General features: G+C 40.9%; 1 protein-coding gene across 2 annotated transcripts in view; it reads right to left on the bottom strand.

Moving 5' to 3' along the window:
- Positions 1 to 17,044, bottom strand: part of Atf6 (activating transcription factor 6) — a 164,176-nt gene that overhangs the window by 78,172 nt on the left and 68,960 nt on the right. Inside the window, exons 13-14 of one of the 2 annotated variants that reach the window (XM_028781831.1) lie at positions 11,806 to 11,873; positions 10,045 to 10,159 (exon numbers count right to left, since the gene is read on the bottom strand). In XM_028781831.1, coding sequence (XP_028637664.1) covers positions 10,045 to 10,159; positions 11,806 to 11,873 — 183 coding nt within the window. The remainder of the gene's footprint in view (positions 1 to 10,044; positions 10,160 to 11,805; positions 11,874 to 17,044) is intronic. The other variant, XM_028781832.1, reaches the window with a different exon arrangement.

The following is a 17,044-nucleotide window of genomic DNA, read 5'->3' as shown; positions in this document are numbered from 1 at the left end:
GTACCAAACTATTAAGACATAAAATGATTTCATAAGCTACTTTGCTACTTTTTTAGCTTTTATATGAGGAGAACCTCGAAAACTTTAAATAAATTTAATTAGAAACAGTTCTATTGAGAAAAAAAAAACATAGTTTTTCAAGACAGGGTTTTTCTGTGTAGCCCTGGCTGTTGTGGAACTTGCTCTGTAGACCAGGCTGGCCTCAAACTCAGAGAAATTCACTTGCCTCTGCCTCCCAAGTGCTGGGATTAAAGGCCTACACCATCAGCACTCAGCAACTTTTTTATTTTAAAGTCTTTTCCCTATTTATTAATAACATCTTATTCACGACCTGGAAGACTTTTAATTTATTTGAAAGACTTCACACATTATTTTATTTATTTTTTGATCTGGTTTAAATTCCATATACCCTTTTTCTTTTCTCTATGCTTTGCTTTAAACATAAAAACATCACTTCATAGGAGAACAAACATTGCACTGACTTACTTCATTTCCTTCAGAACACCTGTCAAGCACATAACCTAACTACTCTTACACTAATGTGTAGATTAACCAACTGCAGTGGCCTCTATCTATAGGGAGAAAGAGCTTGCCTAGCACAGTCAAGCTCTCCCTGACTACACACAAGCTCTCATTTCTTCTACTCACTGCCATATTTACCAAATGCCCCATTTGATTTCTTTCATACTCTCTCTTATCTCTCGTGTGGGTCCTTTTTGATTACTCCACCATAAATGTACCCACACTCAAGAGTGCTTTCAGTTGATAAAGATAAGTGGGATTTTCATTTCTCACTCTCAGGGACCCTGTGACACTTGGTGCCGCTGATGGCCTCTATCTGGAACTCTTCCTCCTTGACCTCTAAGTTTTAAACAAAACAAAACAGGTCGATGCTTTTCTCCCTTCTATGTAGCACACTCTTCCTTTCTCCTCCTGCACCTACAATGCTCCCCTGTGGCTTTCTGCCTGTTTTGTTCTTCCTACACAATTATACGTGCTAACAGGTGGCTTGGTTTTCCACAAGGGCTTGCCTTGGTCTTGTTCTCTTTGGAAATAAATCAAAGCAACTCTATTGTGTTTGGACAAAGAGAGTGACAGAATGAAACTCCAAATTGATTGTTCTGAAAGGTATGGAAATAAAAGCTTTTCAAATGGCTATGTAGGAAAATGATTAAGTCCACAGACTCTAGGCTTGTGAGATGGCTCAGTGGTTAGGAACACTGGTTGCTCTTTCAGAGGTCCTGAGTTCAATTCCCAGAACCACGTGGTAGATCTGATGCCCTCTTCTGGAATGCAGGTGTACATCCAGACAGAGCATTCCCACATTTAAACAAACAGACACACACACACACACACACAGAGACTCTGTGTTAAACTCTAGCTCTGCCACTTTTGAACCATGTGACAGTAACCCTTCTGTACTTCACTTCCATAACTTGTAAAACGGGATAATAACGTCATTATAGAAATAAGAACTGCCAGGCAGTGCGCACGCCTTTAATCCCAGCACTTGGGAGGCAGAGGCAGGCGGATTTCTGAGTTCGAGGCCAGCCTGGTCTACAGAGTGAGTTCCAGGACAGCCAGGACTATACAGAGAAACCCTGTCTGGGGGGGTGGGGGGAAAGGAAATAAGAACTAAAGGTTGATATATTGTGCACTGTAGGGGCATTAAGTAAATCACAAAACTAGCAGCTATCACAAAACCAAACTTTTAATAGGTAAGTCTGTAATAATGTAATTTCAGGTCTCAGCCCGAACTTAAAATTAAAAGACCCTTAAGTTTGAGCTTCAGTTCAAACATTAACTGCCCCAGGACACATCCTGGGAGAAGCACATTCCAAAGACACATTCTTCCAGAGGAAGGACCTAAGATAAAGGGTAATCAGAAAGCTGGGCCCTCAACACAGGGTAGTAAGGGTAAACTGGGTAAACAGAAGCCACTTAAGCTAATCCTCATTGTTGTAAAGATAAGGTGCAAATTAGAGTTACTTAGAAACCAGGCCTGGAAATGGCTGTTTGAAATCCTATATAGTTATTGTTTAAGAAGTAATTAACTGTCCTTGTGAACTCTGTAAAAATGGCATATAAGCTGCTTTTAGCTGCAGCTTGGGGCCCCTCTTAGCTGTGCGTAGGGGAGCCCCAGTATTCTGGTATCATCTTATCACCAATACACCTTATGTTATTGTATCGAATCTGCTGTCCGTGGGTATTTCTGGGGGAGCGTGTCTACTGGTTTGGATCCTCAGGTCCAACAAATCTACCTTTTAACTTCATATTTTGTTGTTTTTCAAAACTCCAAGACTGAACTACTTAGTAACAACTAAGAGTGTAAAGCAATGCCACAGCCTTCTAGAGCGGCAATGTTTACACACACAAACATGAAACTAGAAAAATAAAAACCACATTCTAAAGCTAAACTGGAAGTGCCAGTCCTCTCTAAGGTTCTCACTTTATAGACAAGGAAGCTAAAGATACGAGGGTTATGTGGTTTGTTCTAGGTCATGGTAACTATCAGTAAGAGGCACAATGGAAGGTAAACAGCAGGCCCTTACATTTTTCTTTATATATTTATTCTTAGACTGTATCTCTGTTTGGGGGAAAAAAATTCCATCATTACAAAAATCCTGAAATTTAATGTGAGGGAAACTATCAAAAGTTGACCCATTAATCAGTACAAGTTAACTAATGTATTTGTTCATTTTTTTAAGATAGGGCCTCACTATGCTGCTAAGTTAGCCTCAAACTCATGAATGCTTCATCCTCCTGAGTGCTAGAATCACACACGTGGGCTTCTCCAAGCACATTTATTTATTTACCTACTTACTTACTGTTGATTGTTTTGGGAGTCTTTAAAAAAAACAAAAACAAAAAAAACAAAAAACAAAAAAACAAAAAAACAAAAAAAAAAACAAGGTCTCACTATGGACACCAGACTGTCCCCTAACTCCCAGATGCTGGAATTAAAGACATGTGCCACCATACCCTGATATTGTTGTTTTGAGGCAGAGTTTTACTCTGTAGCCCAGGCTGATCTTAGGCTACAAGACCAAACGCATGAAGAAGCCCAGATTACCCTTGAACTCATGGCCTCCTGGCATAGCTTCCCAAGGACTATGATTATAGACATGTGTCACTATCTTCAGCCATTGTTCTAATGCTTTTTGTATTAGATGCTTGATGTTTTTTGCATCTTAAAGTTATTTTAACCTCTTTCTGCCTCAATTTTATTATCAATAATAGGATTAGAAATACATTATTATGAATAAAGAATTAATGAATATATTGAAAACAACTTTGTGAAGTACAAAGTCGCATAAAGATGCCAACTTATGTATAATAAAATTTAAAAGGATTATAAAAAGAGCACTGGCAATATACTCAATACGTAAACCTAAGGGAAGTGGACATTTAAGCAACCCTGCTCTATTGTTTTATAATACACGTCAAGACCTGAATGCAGGTACACTTTAAGGAAAACCAAAGCTGAGAAAAAGTATTCTAAACAGGAGACTTTAAAAAGAACTCCATCTTCTGACATAAGATGTTTTCTAAAATGCAATCACTACTCCAAGGTCAGCTACTCATTGTTCAGCTAGAACTCAGCTTGAAGGTCACATAAGTGAAGGCAGAAAACGACTGACCTCTAAGCTCCATGTGTTCACTCAAGCTGCAAACTCTCACAGACAAAAGAGCACTCATTTTCTAAAGCAACGTTTATAGACTAATTTTTTTTATCAGTAAGGAAATTTCTCTGCCTCTAAACATGCATATACTCACATATGTGTGTGTATGTGTAAAATTGTTTTGTGTATAATCAGTACTTCTGATCACTTAATATGCTTTGTATATGAAATTTAAACTTTTAAGGTATGAATTATATACATTAAGAAAATATGCCATTCTTTATGTATTAAGAAACTAATACATGTATTGCTAGCAGTAAATTGCTTTTGTGGTCACCCATGGGAATAACCTTTGGCAAGCATTTTATATAAATAACACCACCAAGCAAAGTTTGCAAACATCAGAGCATTTCCTACAGTTTGTCTAAAACTTTAAGTTTCTGACTCATGTATTCCAGCATGTTGCTTAAATCTGGTATAGGACACTAACCTTTCTCCAGAGTTCACAATAAGCCAAAGACCAGAAAGAAGTTTACTATAGCCCATCCGATCCAAAACGCTGTCATAATTTTTATGAAAATAAGAGTAACTTAAGATTCTACTTGATGACACTGAGAAGCACTAAGCAATTCATCAGATAGTTTCTTCACCTCAGCAGGCTTGGAGCCAAGACAGAAAGCTGCTGTGACTCTGGCTAGAGCATCCAGAAATGAACACGGGAGAAGCCAGTGCTGCCTAAACTCTGCTGCGCTCAGCACTGCTTACACTAAGCAGAGCAGTAAAGCAGTCACATTTCTTTACGCCAAACATGGAAAAATACCTTGTAAATCAAATGCATGAAGAATGGTGCATTTGTAACGTGGGACTCCTCTCAGTGAACCCACAGTATCCATACTCAACAGGTACTGAGTGGCAGTCTGGGCTGAGTATCAGGGCTGTAATTAACAAGCACACACTGCTTCCTGCCTTTAGTAGACTTGTAACACAGATGAGAGGAAGAGTGTTTCTGATCTAATGATCAGGAACTAACATGAAAAAGATTTTTTAAATAATAAAACTATTGTATTGTAATATGTTTATGAAGTTTCAAGGGCCTGCACAAGCAAGCAAACATCTCTAAAGTTCAGGTTTTCTCACAGTGTAGCCTCAGGCATAAAATTTCAGGCTTACAAAAGAAGAGAACACATCATGAGATTAATCCCCCACAACAGTCCTTCATAAAAGATAGTAACTAACTGTCTGATACTAACCATTTTGTGTCTGAGGAATCTGACTCAGCAGCATGTAGGAAAGACTGCAGTACACTCACTGGTGGGGCTGTTGAAGCAAACTCCCTCAGTAACATTCCAGGTGCTACTGCTGTGCTATTTTAATTCCTATACATCAATATGGTGAGGCCCTCGAGGTAACCCTTACAATCTACGCCGTATATACACAATGCGCTCATCTATGTCTTACAAGCAGTTAAGGCGTGAAATCCACCTCCAAATATGATTCTATCTTGAGGAAGAAGGAACACCTGGAGGAAGAAAACCATCTCAGAGACAGGCAGATAGCAGAAGCTCAGATCCCCCTATATCACACATGTATTTGAAACACCCAAGAAGACACAAAAGTGCTTACTTTTGATGTGAAGAACAGGTATTAAAACAAAACAAAACAAAACTAAAAAATGCCTACGCATTCTTATGTATCTATCCTACTGGGAAAAGAAATAGCAAATAAATAGGAATAATATTCATATATGTGTATATGAATATATAAAAGACCTGCTTTTCTTTCTCTCACCCCTCCCCACACCCATTTCTGGTACTGAGTGTGTATGTGGTGCATGTAGACTTGAGTGGGTAGAGGCCAGAGGCCGACATCAGATATCTTCCACAATGGCTTCATCTTATTTTTTGAGAGAAGGTCTTTTACAGAACGCAGACTTGGCTAATTTGGCTATAGATCAATAAGCTCCAGGAATCATCCTGCATCTGCATGCCACCATGTCTAACTTTTAAATGAATACATCAGTTTGCTAACTGAACATCTCTCTAGCCAGAAAACCAGTTCTTAAAGAGAAACTACTCCAAGATTTTAAAACTTTTCTCCAGATAAAACTGACTCAGAAAGAAGAGTACATGGACAGCATTTCGAAGGTCACTGGAATGACAGCTAATGTCACAGTGTTCCTCACCCTTCTCTGGTTTTCTTTTCCTCCTCATTGGCATCACTTTCCTAACTTTCCTCTTCTGAGCATCTGCTGCTGGCCCACACTCTTGACTTCATGTGCTTACATTCTTTAACCCACACACCCTCCCTAAGTAAACTATTATACAAACATTAAGAAAAAGAAACATCAAATTTAATTACGTTTTCCTTATTTATGTATAGTTCATTCAAAGTGCCCTGGAAGTTTGAGAAAAGCTATTCTTCATCTTGCCCCTCCAAGTCATACCAAAACAAGTTTAAAGGAAGGGAAAAAGAAAAAAGGCTTATGGGAAAACAAGGTGTAAGTGCCTGGAACTCCACAAGGAGAGGAGAGGAACCCACTGTGCTGTAGTCAAAGACACGCAGAAAAAGCCAAAGCCACAGAAAACCTTCCATCAGAATTTCTTTCCTGCTGACCTACAGCAAGACCTCAGTAGTTACCCAAAAGCATGCCTGCTTCAGAGAAATAATGTCACCAGCTCAACAGTAAGGAGATTAGCAGGTACAGAAACGTGGGATGTGTTTATTAAATAAGGGTATGTACTAGTCATCAATCTCACATGTACTTCTTTAGCTATTAAGACATTCGGTTAAATATATGCTCAATAGTAAAAGAAAATGGGCTCTGCTACTGGCCGGATTGTAAGTGTCTGGCTCATGCTAAGCAGAGACGTGGGCCTTTACAACTTCCTTATCCCTGAATTCCAGTGTCATCATTTCTGTCAATGAGATTAAGAACCCAACAAGAGCAAAGTCTACCTCCTCCTACTTATGCCACAGGATTTTCAACCAAACTTTTAGGAAAGTATTTCACATCAAAATATAGGAAAAAAAGGCTAAGTATGACATGGTTACTTCTTATATTTTTCATCTTAGCAAGAAAAAAATGAGCAATCCAGGTATTTAGGGATTGGATTCCTGTCCCATGACACAGTTTATAGTCAATGCAATAAAGCAAACTCCCATTTCCCTACTGTTAAAACGAGAAAGAGAGACTGGGAGTGAGGGGCAGAAGAAAAGATGTTGCAAGGTTTCCTAGATATAAAATACTAGATGATAAATTATGATTAGATGAAGGATACAGGAAGAACGTAAAATAAATAGTTCAGAAAGACTGAACTATTTGAACATCAAAGGATGAAAGGAGAAATCAGTATTTTTCCAATAGTACTTTCCACAGTAAAATAATGAGAAAGAGCTTTATACACATGTGGGGAAAATGTAATTCTTGTATTTTTTTTTTAAAGGGAAGAGACTGAAGAGAAGTCCAGAGGGCCAGGAGAATGAATAGAGATACATAGCAAAGGGAAGTGGAGAAGGTGGGGAGGGGGGAGAACATTAGAAAGTCCCAGACACCAGGGATGTGAGAGGCTCCCAGGACCCAGTGGGGGATGACCTTAGCCCAAATACCCAACAGAGGGAGACAGAACCTGAAGAGACCACCTCCAGTACATAGACATGGCTCCCAGTTGAGGGATGGGGCTACCCACCCATCTCAAAATCTTTAACCCAGAATTGTTCCTGTCTAAAAGAAACGCAGGGACAAAAAGTGGAGCAGAGACTGAGGGAAAGGCCATTCAGAAACCGCCCAACCTTGGGATCCATTCCATCCACAGACACCAAACCCAGACACAACTGCTGATGTCAAAATGTGTTTACAGACAGGAGCCTAGTATAGCTGTCTTCTGAAAGGCTCTGCCTGCAGCTGACTAAGACAAATGCAGATACCCACAGCTAACCATTGGACTGACCCGGAGACCCCAATGGAAGAGATAGGGAAAGACTTAAAGAGCTGAAGGGGATTGCAACCCCAATAGAAGAACAGCAATATCAACTAACCAGACCCCCCAGAGCTCTCAGGGACTAAACTACCAAAGAGTATACATGAGTTGGTCCATGGCTCCTGCTACATATGCAGCAGAGGACCGCCTTATCTGGGATCAATGGGAGGGGAGGCCTTGGTCCTGTGAAGCTTGCTGCCTTAGCAAAGGGGAATGCTAGAGGGGTGAGGCAAAGTGGGTGTGTGTGGGGAAGCACCCTCTTAGAGGCAAAGGGAAGGGAGCAGGTGGGTAGGTTGCAGAGGGGAGACTGGGAAGGGGAACAGCATTTGAAATATAAATAAATAAAATAATTAATTAAAAAAGCATAATTCATCCTCTTTATTTAAAAAAAATCCAGTCTCTTTTAATATTAATAGTCTCTCCCGTGTGTGTGTGTGCGTGTGTGTGTAACCAGTTCTCATCCCTAGAAAAACATTGTTAACAATGATTTCCACCCAGCGCTTGCCATCTGCTGCTTTTACTATATGTTACACTGTTCCATCAAATGAAGGCATGCCTTGAACTACTATTAAAACTATGCTTCTGTAGGAAGTTCAGTGACACGGTCATGTCAGCGCACATCAGCTCCTCACAGAGAACAAGATCTACTTTAAAAGCTTTACTTTTCCTTTAACCTTAAACATAATCGTATCAATAGAAGAACAAATCTGTAGTTCTCATGTGTCATGACAGTTGGAGCTTTCATGAAACTCTGTTCTCAGTGGCCTCCTTGACAGTCAAAAGGCAGTGTAAGGCTGGTGAACATATTAATTATTTGGGAGCAAGATGAGCAAAGGAATTCAGTGAAAAGGCTGTGATCCTCAGATGCCATTGCTAATGTATCTAAACCTCCTGGTATGTCTGATTAATAACTGGATATATGAATAGATATACAGATAAAGTAATACATAATATCTAATTTCCTTAGTCTTCGAGATCTGATTGTCCCTACTCCTGAAACCCTGAGGCACTAAAAATTTCTAATTTAGAAAAGCACTAACTAGTTAACTGACAATTTCTATGTTAGGGAGTGGCAACAGGAAATGAGAACAAATCATTCTGTTAGTAAATACTTATTGCCAGCCAGGTACCACCTATAGTCTTTCCTTTAAAAATAAATGACTTAGGCAGCTAGAGAGAGGCGGCATAGTGGTTAGAATCACGTATTCTCTTGGGGAGGACCTGAGTTCTGTTTCGAACACCCACACTAGGCAGCTCATAACTGGCTGTGATTTTAGCTCCAAGGGATCTGACGCCTCTCTTCTGGTCTTTGTGGGCAATGTACTTGTCTAGGTTTGAAAGAAATGTCTCCCATAGTCTCAAGTATTTGAATGCTTGGTCACAATTGGTGTCAATGTTTGGAGGGCTTAGGAAATAGCCTTGTTGGAATAAGTGTATCACTCGAGGTGGGTTACAGAAGTTTAAAGACTTATGCCATTTCTAATATTCTCTCTCTCTCTCTCTCTCTCCCCCCCCCCCACCATCTGTCTCTCTCAGCTTCCTGAGGCAGCCACCACGCCTGCTGCTTGCTGCTTTCAGTCCATCACTATGAACTCTTACCTCAGGAACCTTATGCCCAAATGAGCTACTTCGTCCCTAAGTTGCCTTGGCTGTGGTTTTATCACAGCAACAGAAAAGTAATTCATACAGCACTCGCATGCACATCCTGATATTTACATGTAATTAAAAGCATAATAAAAAATCTTTAAGAAATGGCTTAGGATGAAAATCACTGAGGAATTCCAATCACTTCTGTTTTCCTGGTTAATGTAGAGTACTCGAAAGGACCGTCAGATGGAAACTCTGACAATATTGTCATTTATAGGAAAAGCAGATGGACTGTGCTTTTTTTCATGTGGTCTAACATCTTTAACATTCAAAAATGCTAGTATAAACACTGTTGCTTATATAACCTGACTGATTATTTAATACATTCTTCACCAAGAAGGATAAACATTTTTTAAAGGAAATAAAAAATGAACAAAGAAACTTGGGAACATAGATCTAAACAGTCCACAATTGACAAATTAATCAGCCCAGGATTAATCTTAAGCCTACGTTTCAGAAGTTAGTTCCTTAATTACCACATAAGATTTGGCTTAAAACACACCAATAGGCAAGCGTCGCTTCCTATTTCACTTTCCCACTGGTTAGAAACAAGCGGTATAGCTATAGGGGTGTCAAGAAATAAAAACCAGATGTGGTTTATGTTCTCAATGCAGTGTGCAGCCTGACAACAGTACCCTCCTCCTGAATCACCTCAGCGCTCCCTCAGCTGCTGCGCCTGCATGGCTGACTTACCCTGCCTCCTGCCGACCTCTGTCCCTTCTCCAAGACTCTGTCTGAGGCCTTGGATTCAGCAGCTACTCAAAAACATTTGCTTTATTCTTTCAAAATGAACTCACCCTTCGAAATGATACGACGTAAAACGTATCTCCCCTCCTGCGGATGGCTTCAAAGAAGCCCTGGTAACTTCCAGGTGAAGCATAATATACTTGCAGCTCACTCCCAGAATTCCTACTAATGTGAGAAGAGAGAAAATACCATTAATATTCAGACATGATGGGTCTTCCCTATTCCTACCATTCTAAGGCTACATCTGAATCTTAAGAACCTCTTTCAGCCAAAATTTTAACCCCATTTTTACTTTTTAATATTTTTTAACTTGGCACATATTTATTTATCAAGTCCCATGTGATGTTCTGTCACATTTGATTTATGCAAATGATGTTTTTATTGCTATTGCTGTTTTGTGTGCTGGAAGATAAGTGGGGTCTCAGATCTGCTACATTAATCTGCTTGATTCACAGAGCAAGTTAGAAAGGCCATGACTACACATCTGCCCCGCTACAGCTAGCCTCTTAGTCATGACTGGATTAGCTCCCACTCTGCTCTGCTTTTACCTTACACTGTCTTGATGAAGTCATTTGAACTACTTGGTACTGTGCTCTCTGGAATCTCTCAAAATCTCCTGTAGTACTCTGTAGTACTAAGTCACACAGACAGCGTCTGATGTCTGTGGGACTGTATAAGGGTACCCTGGGTCATGGTTGAGCAGGTACTTAGAACCCCGAGATTCTCCGTGGAATTCTGCGTGAGAACCGGCAGGAGTTCGGTACCTCCCATCATCTAGGATCCTGAAAACAGCCACATTTCCATAGAGTCACATAGGCCAGGCTTTAGGCCTCAGGCCCTAGAGATTTACATACTAATGAAGGCCAGAGGGCAGAGCAAATTAAACATTCCTCCCCCAGATCCTCCCCTAATCCTCCCCCTTCTCCCTCCCTATATAACTCGGGACTGCCCTGAGTTTTGAAGGGGTACGCCTAGATCCATCTATTATCCGTTATGACAATAAATCTTTTTAGAACCAAGGACTTCTTCGTGTTACTGGGGCCCGCCGCCAAGGCCCTTAGGCCTCTGGAACCATAGGATCCTCTTCCCTGATGTGGGACCCGCCACGGCGGCGCAAGCTTGCGCCGCTGTGGCAGCCTTTTTTAAATTTTCCCCACAGATGTCTAGTTCTACCACTTAGTTCATGACTTGGGAAATTAGTTAAAACAAAGCAAAACTTGGCTCCCCAGCCTTTTCCTATATAAATATCCTTTGAATTATTCTATAAATGTAAAGATAAGATATATGTAAAGCTCCCAGCCAGGGTGGATGAGATAGTGCCACAGGTAAAAATACCTGCTCCAAAAGCTGAAACACTGAAAGTCCAGTTCAACCCCAGAATCCACATAAAAACGCTGCATCAAAGGACACTACTGTAGTCCGGCATGAGCACAGCGATGTGAGAGGCTGGGACAGAAGAGTCAGCTGGAAGCCCGAGGACCAGCTAGCTTGGAGTTCATGGAACAATAGAAACAACAGTGACCCTGCACCAACAAGGTAGATGGAGAGAACTAACAAACAGATAGAAAGCAAGAACAAGAAAGCAATGGGCACGTTGGATTTACAGCAAAATTATGACAGAAAAACCTTCTGACTAATCTGTACTTGAGATTTGAGAGAGGTGAGCTCTTTGCTGGGATTGCTAGCTGGCTGTGTCTGTTCATTTGATCTGATATACAAGTTGTCAGAGGAGCATGAAACGGAGGAGTGAGTTTCTACTCCACTAAAAGACAGGTCAAGCTCATTGGCCAAGAACTTCTGTAGCTTCTTACCTGATGCTAGTGGTTTCTGTGTACTGGACAGCCATCAGCTGAGAATTTGAGCCTTGTTCCAGAGCACCCTGGAAAAGAGGAGAAAGTTTAGGAAACAACACAAAAAACTTCCAATACTGACTCATACCTGGGTTTGTTATTTAGAATACTTTAGGTCATGCTCTAGGCTGAGACTATATCTTTCTCTGTCCTATAAAGACATTTCAGATACTTCCCACAAAGTTTACAGAAAGATTGCCTAAGTTCAGTCTGCCATTACAAGTCTGATGACCAAGCTGTACAAGAAATACAGGACATGTAACAACTTTTATTTGACAAAAATTATTATGTTATAGACAAATTCTTTTTTTTTTTTTTTTTTTTTTTTGGTTTTTCAAGACAGACTCTATGTAGTTCTGGCTGTCCTGGAACTCACTCTGTAGACCAGGCTGGCCTCAAACTCAGAAATCCGCCTGTCTCTGCCTCCCAAGTGCTGGGATTAAAGGCGTGCGCCACCATCGCCTGGCTGACAAATTCTTAAGAAATAGAAAAGACTCAAAATGAAAGAAAATGTCCACTATTCACCAAGTTGTCACACACACATTCCTCACACCTCATATACCCACTGGGATCTCATGAACGGCTTCTAACCCAGGACTCTTTTGGCCAAAGACCAGTTTAGTATGGAACCGTCAGTGGCCAACATATGCCACACTAGAAACCTCTATTTCACCAGGCACTTGCTCTGTATCTGTACTCTTCTTTTCCTGAGAGTTTACTAAGTTAATCTTTAGGAGAATTTTGTAAGAGAATCAGAATTCAAGTGTATTTTACTACTATTATGTTAGAAAGTAATCTTGTTGTTACAACAATAAGTATTTTTGATAAATACTAGTTTAATAAATCTCATGGAATTTATTAATTATTGTGTTTATATCACCATTTTTACATGAAATAGGGCTTCAAAATTAGATATGTGGTTTCCTGTAAGAAGGTTGGGTATGACTGGGGGAAAGTTCTATAAAGCAATAAAGTGCGATAAAAACTAAAACAGAAGCAAATACAAAATGCTTAAGGGGAAAAGGAGACTACGTTTCTTTGGTAAATGGAACCAGTGTGTGAAGATGACCTTATCTTCTCAATTTCTGGTTCTACCACAAGGGCCTTATTTGATGATCAGCACATACATCAGTGCATTCACATAACTGCCATGCTAGTCACTTAGTAGCATCCACGTCTCAGATCAACTCCTGTGCTATCACAGTGCTTGTGTAAGGAGAGCCTTATTGAGCTGAATAATGGCCTCCAGCCCAGGAGTAATGATACTGGAGGTTTTATTATAGCACATTGTTGTAAATGCTACAAATTACTGTTGTGAGTCTCTTACTGCACTTAACTTGTAAATTACCCTTTATCATAGCTACATATGTTTAGGGAAAAATAATATATACAGGGGCCACTACTATCCATGTCACATCATCACAGCCTACCTTGGAATAATATTTACACCGTATAAAGACTTAGCTTCAAGCCCAGCATTCAGAAGGCAGAGGCAACTGGCTCTCTGTTGAGCTCAAGGCCAGCCTGGAATAAATAGTGAGCTCCAGGCCAACCAGGATTACCTACTAAGAACCTGCCACAAACAAACAAACAACTTATTTATAAATTCCATAGCTGTTTTTATTCCTGCTTTAAAAATATAAAAATACAAGTTACTTGGAGCTCTCTCTCTCTCTCTCTCTCTCTCTCTCTCTCTCTCTCTCTCTGTGTGTGTGTGTGTGTGTGTGTGTGTGTGTGTGTGTGTGCGTCATACTTTATTTTTCGTAATCTGTTAGTTTTACTGGGATATTTATCTATGTTGCTGTTTTTCCTCCCTGCTAATATTGATTTGTATCTGGCATCATTTTCTTAGTCTAAAAAGCTCTGGACTTCCCCCTCCTTTATAAAAGGGTCTTGTTATATGGTCCAGGATGGTCTCAAACAAATGATTCTCCTATTTAGGTCTCCTGAGCATGAAACCTGTAGAAGTACACCACCATGCCTATCTAGAATTTCTTATTGTACAGCCTCCTGAGACCATCCTTTCGACTGTGGTCTACCTAAAGTGTCTTAGCTTTCCCTTAATCTTAGAAGGCTTTTTCACTCACCCTTCATCTTTCCTAACAGCTCCAGGTTAAGAAGGTTAAGACTATGAAGGGAAGGAGTCAAATCAAAGGCATAATACTCAAATAAAACAATAGAAATTTCAAAGAAATGTTGGTTTACCAAACTTACAGAATATTTTATAAGACTGACTTTTTTTAATATCTAAAATAAATAATTAAGAGGGAAGAATGTGGAAATGGGGGTGGGGGAGCTGCAGAGCCGGTGCAGTCTTTCAACACAAAGAAAGAGACCAAATGAATTCTTACATGCTTTACAGCTAACATCACACGACCAGATGACTGTCCTCCTAGCTAGCCCAGAACTTCCTTTACTCAGACTAATACAGATTCTTCCATGCCATTCCTGTTTTGGTAATAGCTAAGATTCCTAGACTTCTGAACTATTATCTAAGCGCCCAATAGAGAGACATGTTCCCAAAATAGCAGAGAAAGGGGCTGAAGTCTAAACTACAAATCTATAAATAATGGGCTAAACTTAGGACAACATTACTTCCCTTACACTAGAATTCTTTCAGGATTAGAGAAAAACCCTTTCACAGTTATAAAAAAAAAATAGGAAAGAGTAGTGTGACAAATTATAAAGACAAGGCAAAAACCTCCATTTAGGCCAAGAATTATCATCTGATTTTCATAAATTAGCTTTGTGAGATATCTCTTCCTCTATACAGCAAAGGCTAGAAGCTGGAAAACCACATTACCCGAACCTTCTGTCACTGGGGTTGCAATCATTTAAACTCTGCCAGTAAGATAAACTTGCTCCAAACATGGAACCAGAAGCCAAACAGTCTCCTTCTCCTCTGGCTGAGGAAGTAGTTGATATACATGCACAATTTAGCAGACTGATATGTTTTGAAGTGCTGGCCCTGTATTCCAATGCCAGGAAGAGCTTTGGGACTGTCAGCTCCTCGCAGCATTGCTGCCACAGTAGGCAAAGAAGAGGTTGTCGAGACCTAGGAAAGCACATTCTAGATAATCACAGACACAGACAAGTCAGAACAGGAGCTCAACTATGCTTTCTGACATATGTACTGTTTCCAGATAAACAGCTAAGCTTGCTCTCCCAGGCATATTCATTCTCATTCCCTCCATCCATCCCTCCCTCCCTCCCTCCCTCCCTCCTTCCCTCCCTCCCTCCCTCTCTCATCCTCTCCCCCCACCTCCTTATCCACCCCTTACCTAAACCTGAGGCAGAGTCTCACTCTAGCCCTCCAGCCTAAACTGGCTTAGAATTCACTATGTAGTCCAGGATGGCCTAAAATTCAGCCTCAGCTTCCTGGGTTCTGTGATTACAGATGCGAGTCACTGCCACCATGTCTACCTGAGATGCCTCTTTCTCTATCCCTCCCTCAACCCCCTTCCTTTCCTTTCTTTTTGACAGGATCTCACTATGTTGCCCTGGCTGGCTTAGACTAGGCTGGTCTCAAACTCACGGATACTGCCTGCCTCTGTTTCTCCTGCCCTTCAAGAGCTAGGATGTAAACCAGTGCCACCATGTGAGCACCACCATGCTCAGCAAGATGTCTCTATTAGCACTTAAACCAAACATGTAAAGCAGGTGAAATTTTTCCATCCCAAAACTAGACCTCCTCCTTGACTCTTATTCTCTATGCCCATTTCTGGAGATTTTTCTGCAACAGTTACTGCCACTTTTCCATATTACTCTCCCACTTTCCCTTCTCCGGGGCTTCTGTCATTACGGCCACAGTAAAAGAGCCTCCAGGGTCTCCGGTGAGTTCAAACGGTAAGTTTTAATAGTACCCGTCTTCACTGTCCACAGCATGTCGGCTTGGCTGGGAGCTGCTCTGCCCTTCCCTGCCCTCCATCTTGCTGTGCAGCCACCTTCAAGGGGTACTTTTTGTAGCCCACACATGCAATGCTCAGCACTAGCTCATCACCCTCTCTCCTCCTCCTTAGTTTCACACTGAAGTAGCTCCTGAAAATCAAACATTTAGCCTCCACTTCTCTCCTACAGTCCAGACGTGGATACATGGTTGTCTACTGGACTTCTTCAATTGACAGTCTAAAGCTGTATCTAAAGCTCTTGACTTCCCTCTCTAACTCCTCCTTCAGTTTCTGTCTCTATAAATGGCATCAGTATTAATCCAGCACCTAAGAAACAGAAACTATCACCAATTCCTTTTTATTTCATAGCAACAATTCCTTAACAGTTTTTCTTTTTTCTTTTTTTTTTTTTTTTTTTTTGTTTTTCGAGACAGGGTTTCTCTGTGGAGCCCTGGCTGGCCTGGAACTCAGTCTGTAGAGCAGGCTGGCCTGGAACTCAAAAATCCGTCTGCCTCTGCCTCCCAAGTGCTGGGATTAAAGGCATGCGCCACCACCGCCCGTCTACTGTTTAATTTTCAAAATATATTTAGGTCTCTATTCCTTCCTACCTACCATAGTAGAAGAGACCCAAAGATCTGCCTCCTAGACAACTGGAATGCCGTTTAACTAACCTGCCTACGCCCACTCCCGTTCCCCATCAGTCTGCTTTGTGTGGCAGCTAGAATGATCATTTTTGTTCCTTTGTTTTTGTTTTGAGACAAGGTCTCACTATATATTTCAGGCTAGCCTTGAAATCACAATCCTGCTTCTGTCTCCCAAATGCACTAAGGAGTTCTACCAGTTCTAGCCAAGATGGCCTTCACGTATTTAAATCAGATCAAGTCACCCCCTCACCAAACCTACTAGTGGTGTCCTTCATGACTAGAATGAAAGTCAAAGTTCAGAGCAGAGCCTATGTCGTCCCCTAAGCTCTCTCCTCCGAAGCCTCTCAGATCTGACCTCCTACCACTCCCCTCAGTCACAGCATTTCCCAGGTTTACTCGACTGCTTGAGGGTCTGTAAATATGCAAACTGTTCCATCCTGGGCCTTTTTACATCTGCTATTCTCTTGTCTGGAAACTATTTCCTTGGGTTTCCCCCTAAATCCTAGAGCTATGAAGAATTCATGTAAGAGATGAATTTCTATTTCATCCAGCTACAAAGATGCTGAGGCTGTTCTAACAGCCAGAGTTAGTTACTTTGTTAATTTCAGAGTTTTTCAATATCCTGGGGAGAGGGGAGAGGGGAGAGGGGAGGAGAGGGGAGAGGGGAGA

The sequence above is a fragment of the Grammomys surdaster genome, unplaced genomic scaffold, assembly GCF_004785775.1.
Source record: "Grammomys surdaster isolate TR1022 unplaced genomic scaffold, NIH_TR_1.0 554, whole genome shotgun sequence".
In the NCBI taxonomy this organism is placed as follows: Eukaryota; Metazoa; Chordata; class Mammalia; order Rodentia; family Muridae; genus Grammomys; species Grammomys surdaster.
Note: the sequence above shows the minus strand (reverse complement) of the source record. Positions and strands in the feature narration are given on the sequence as shown.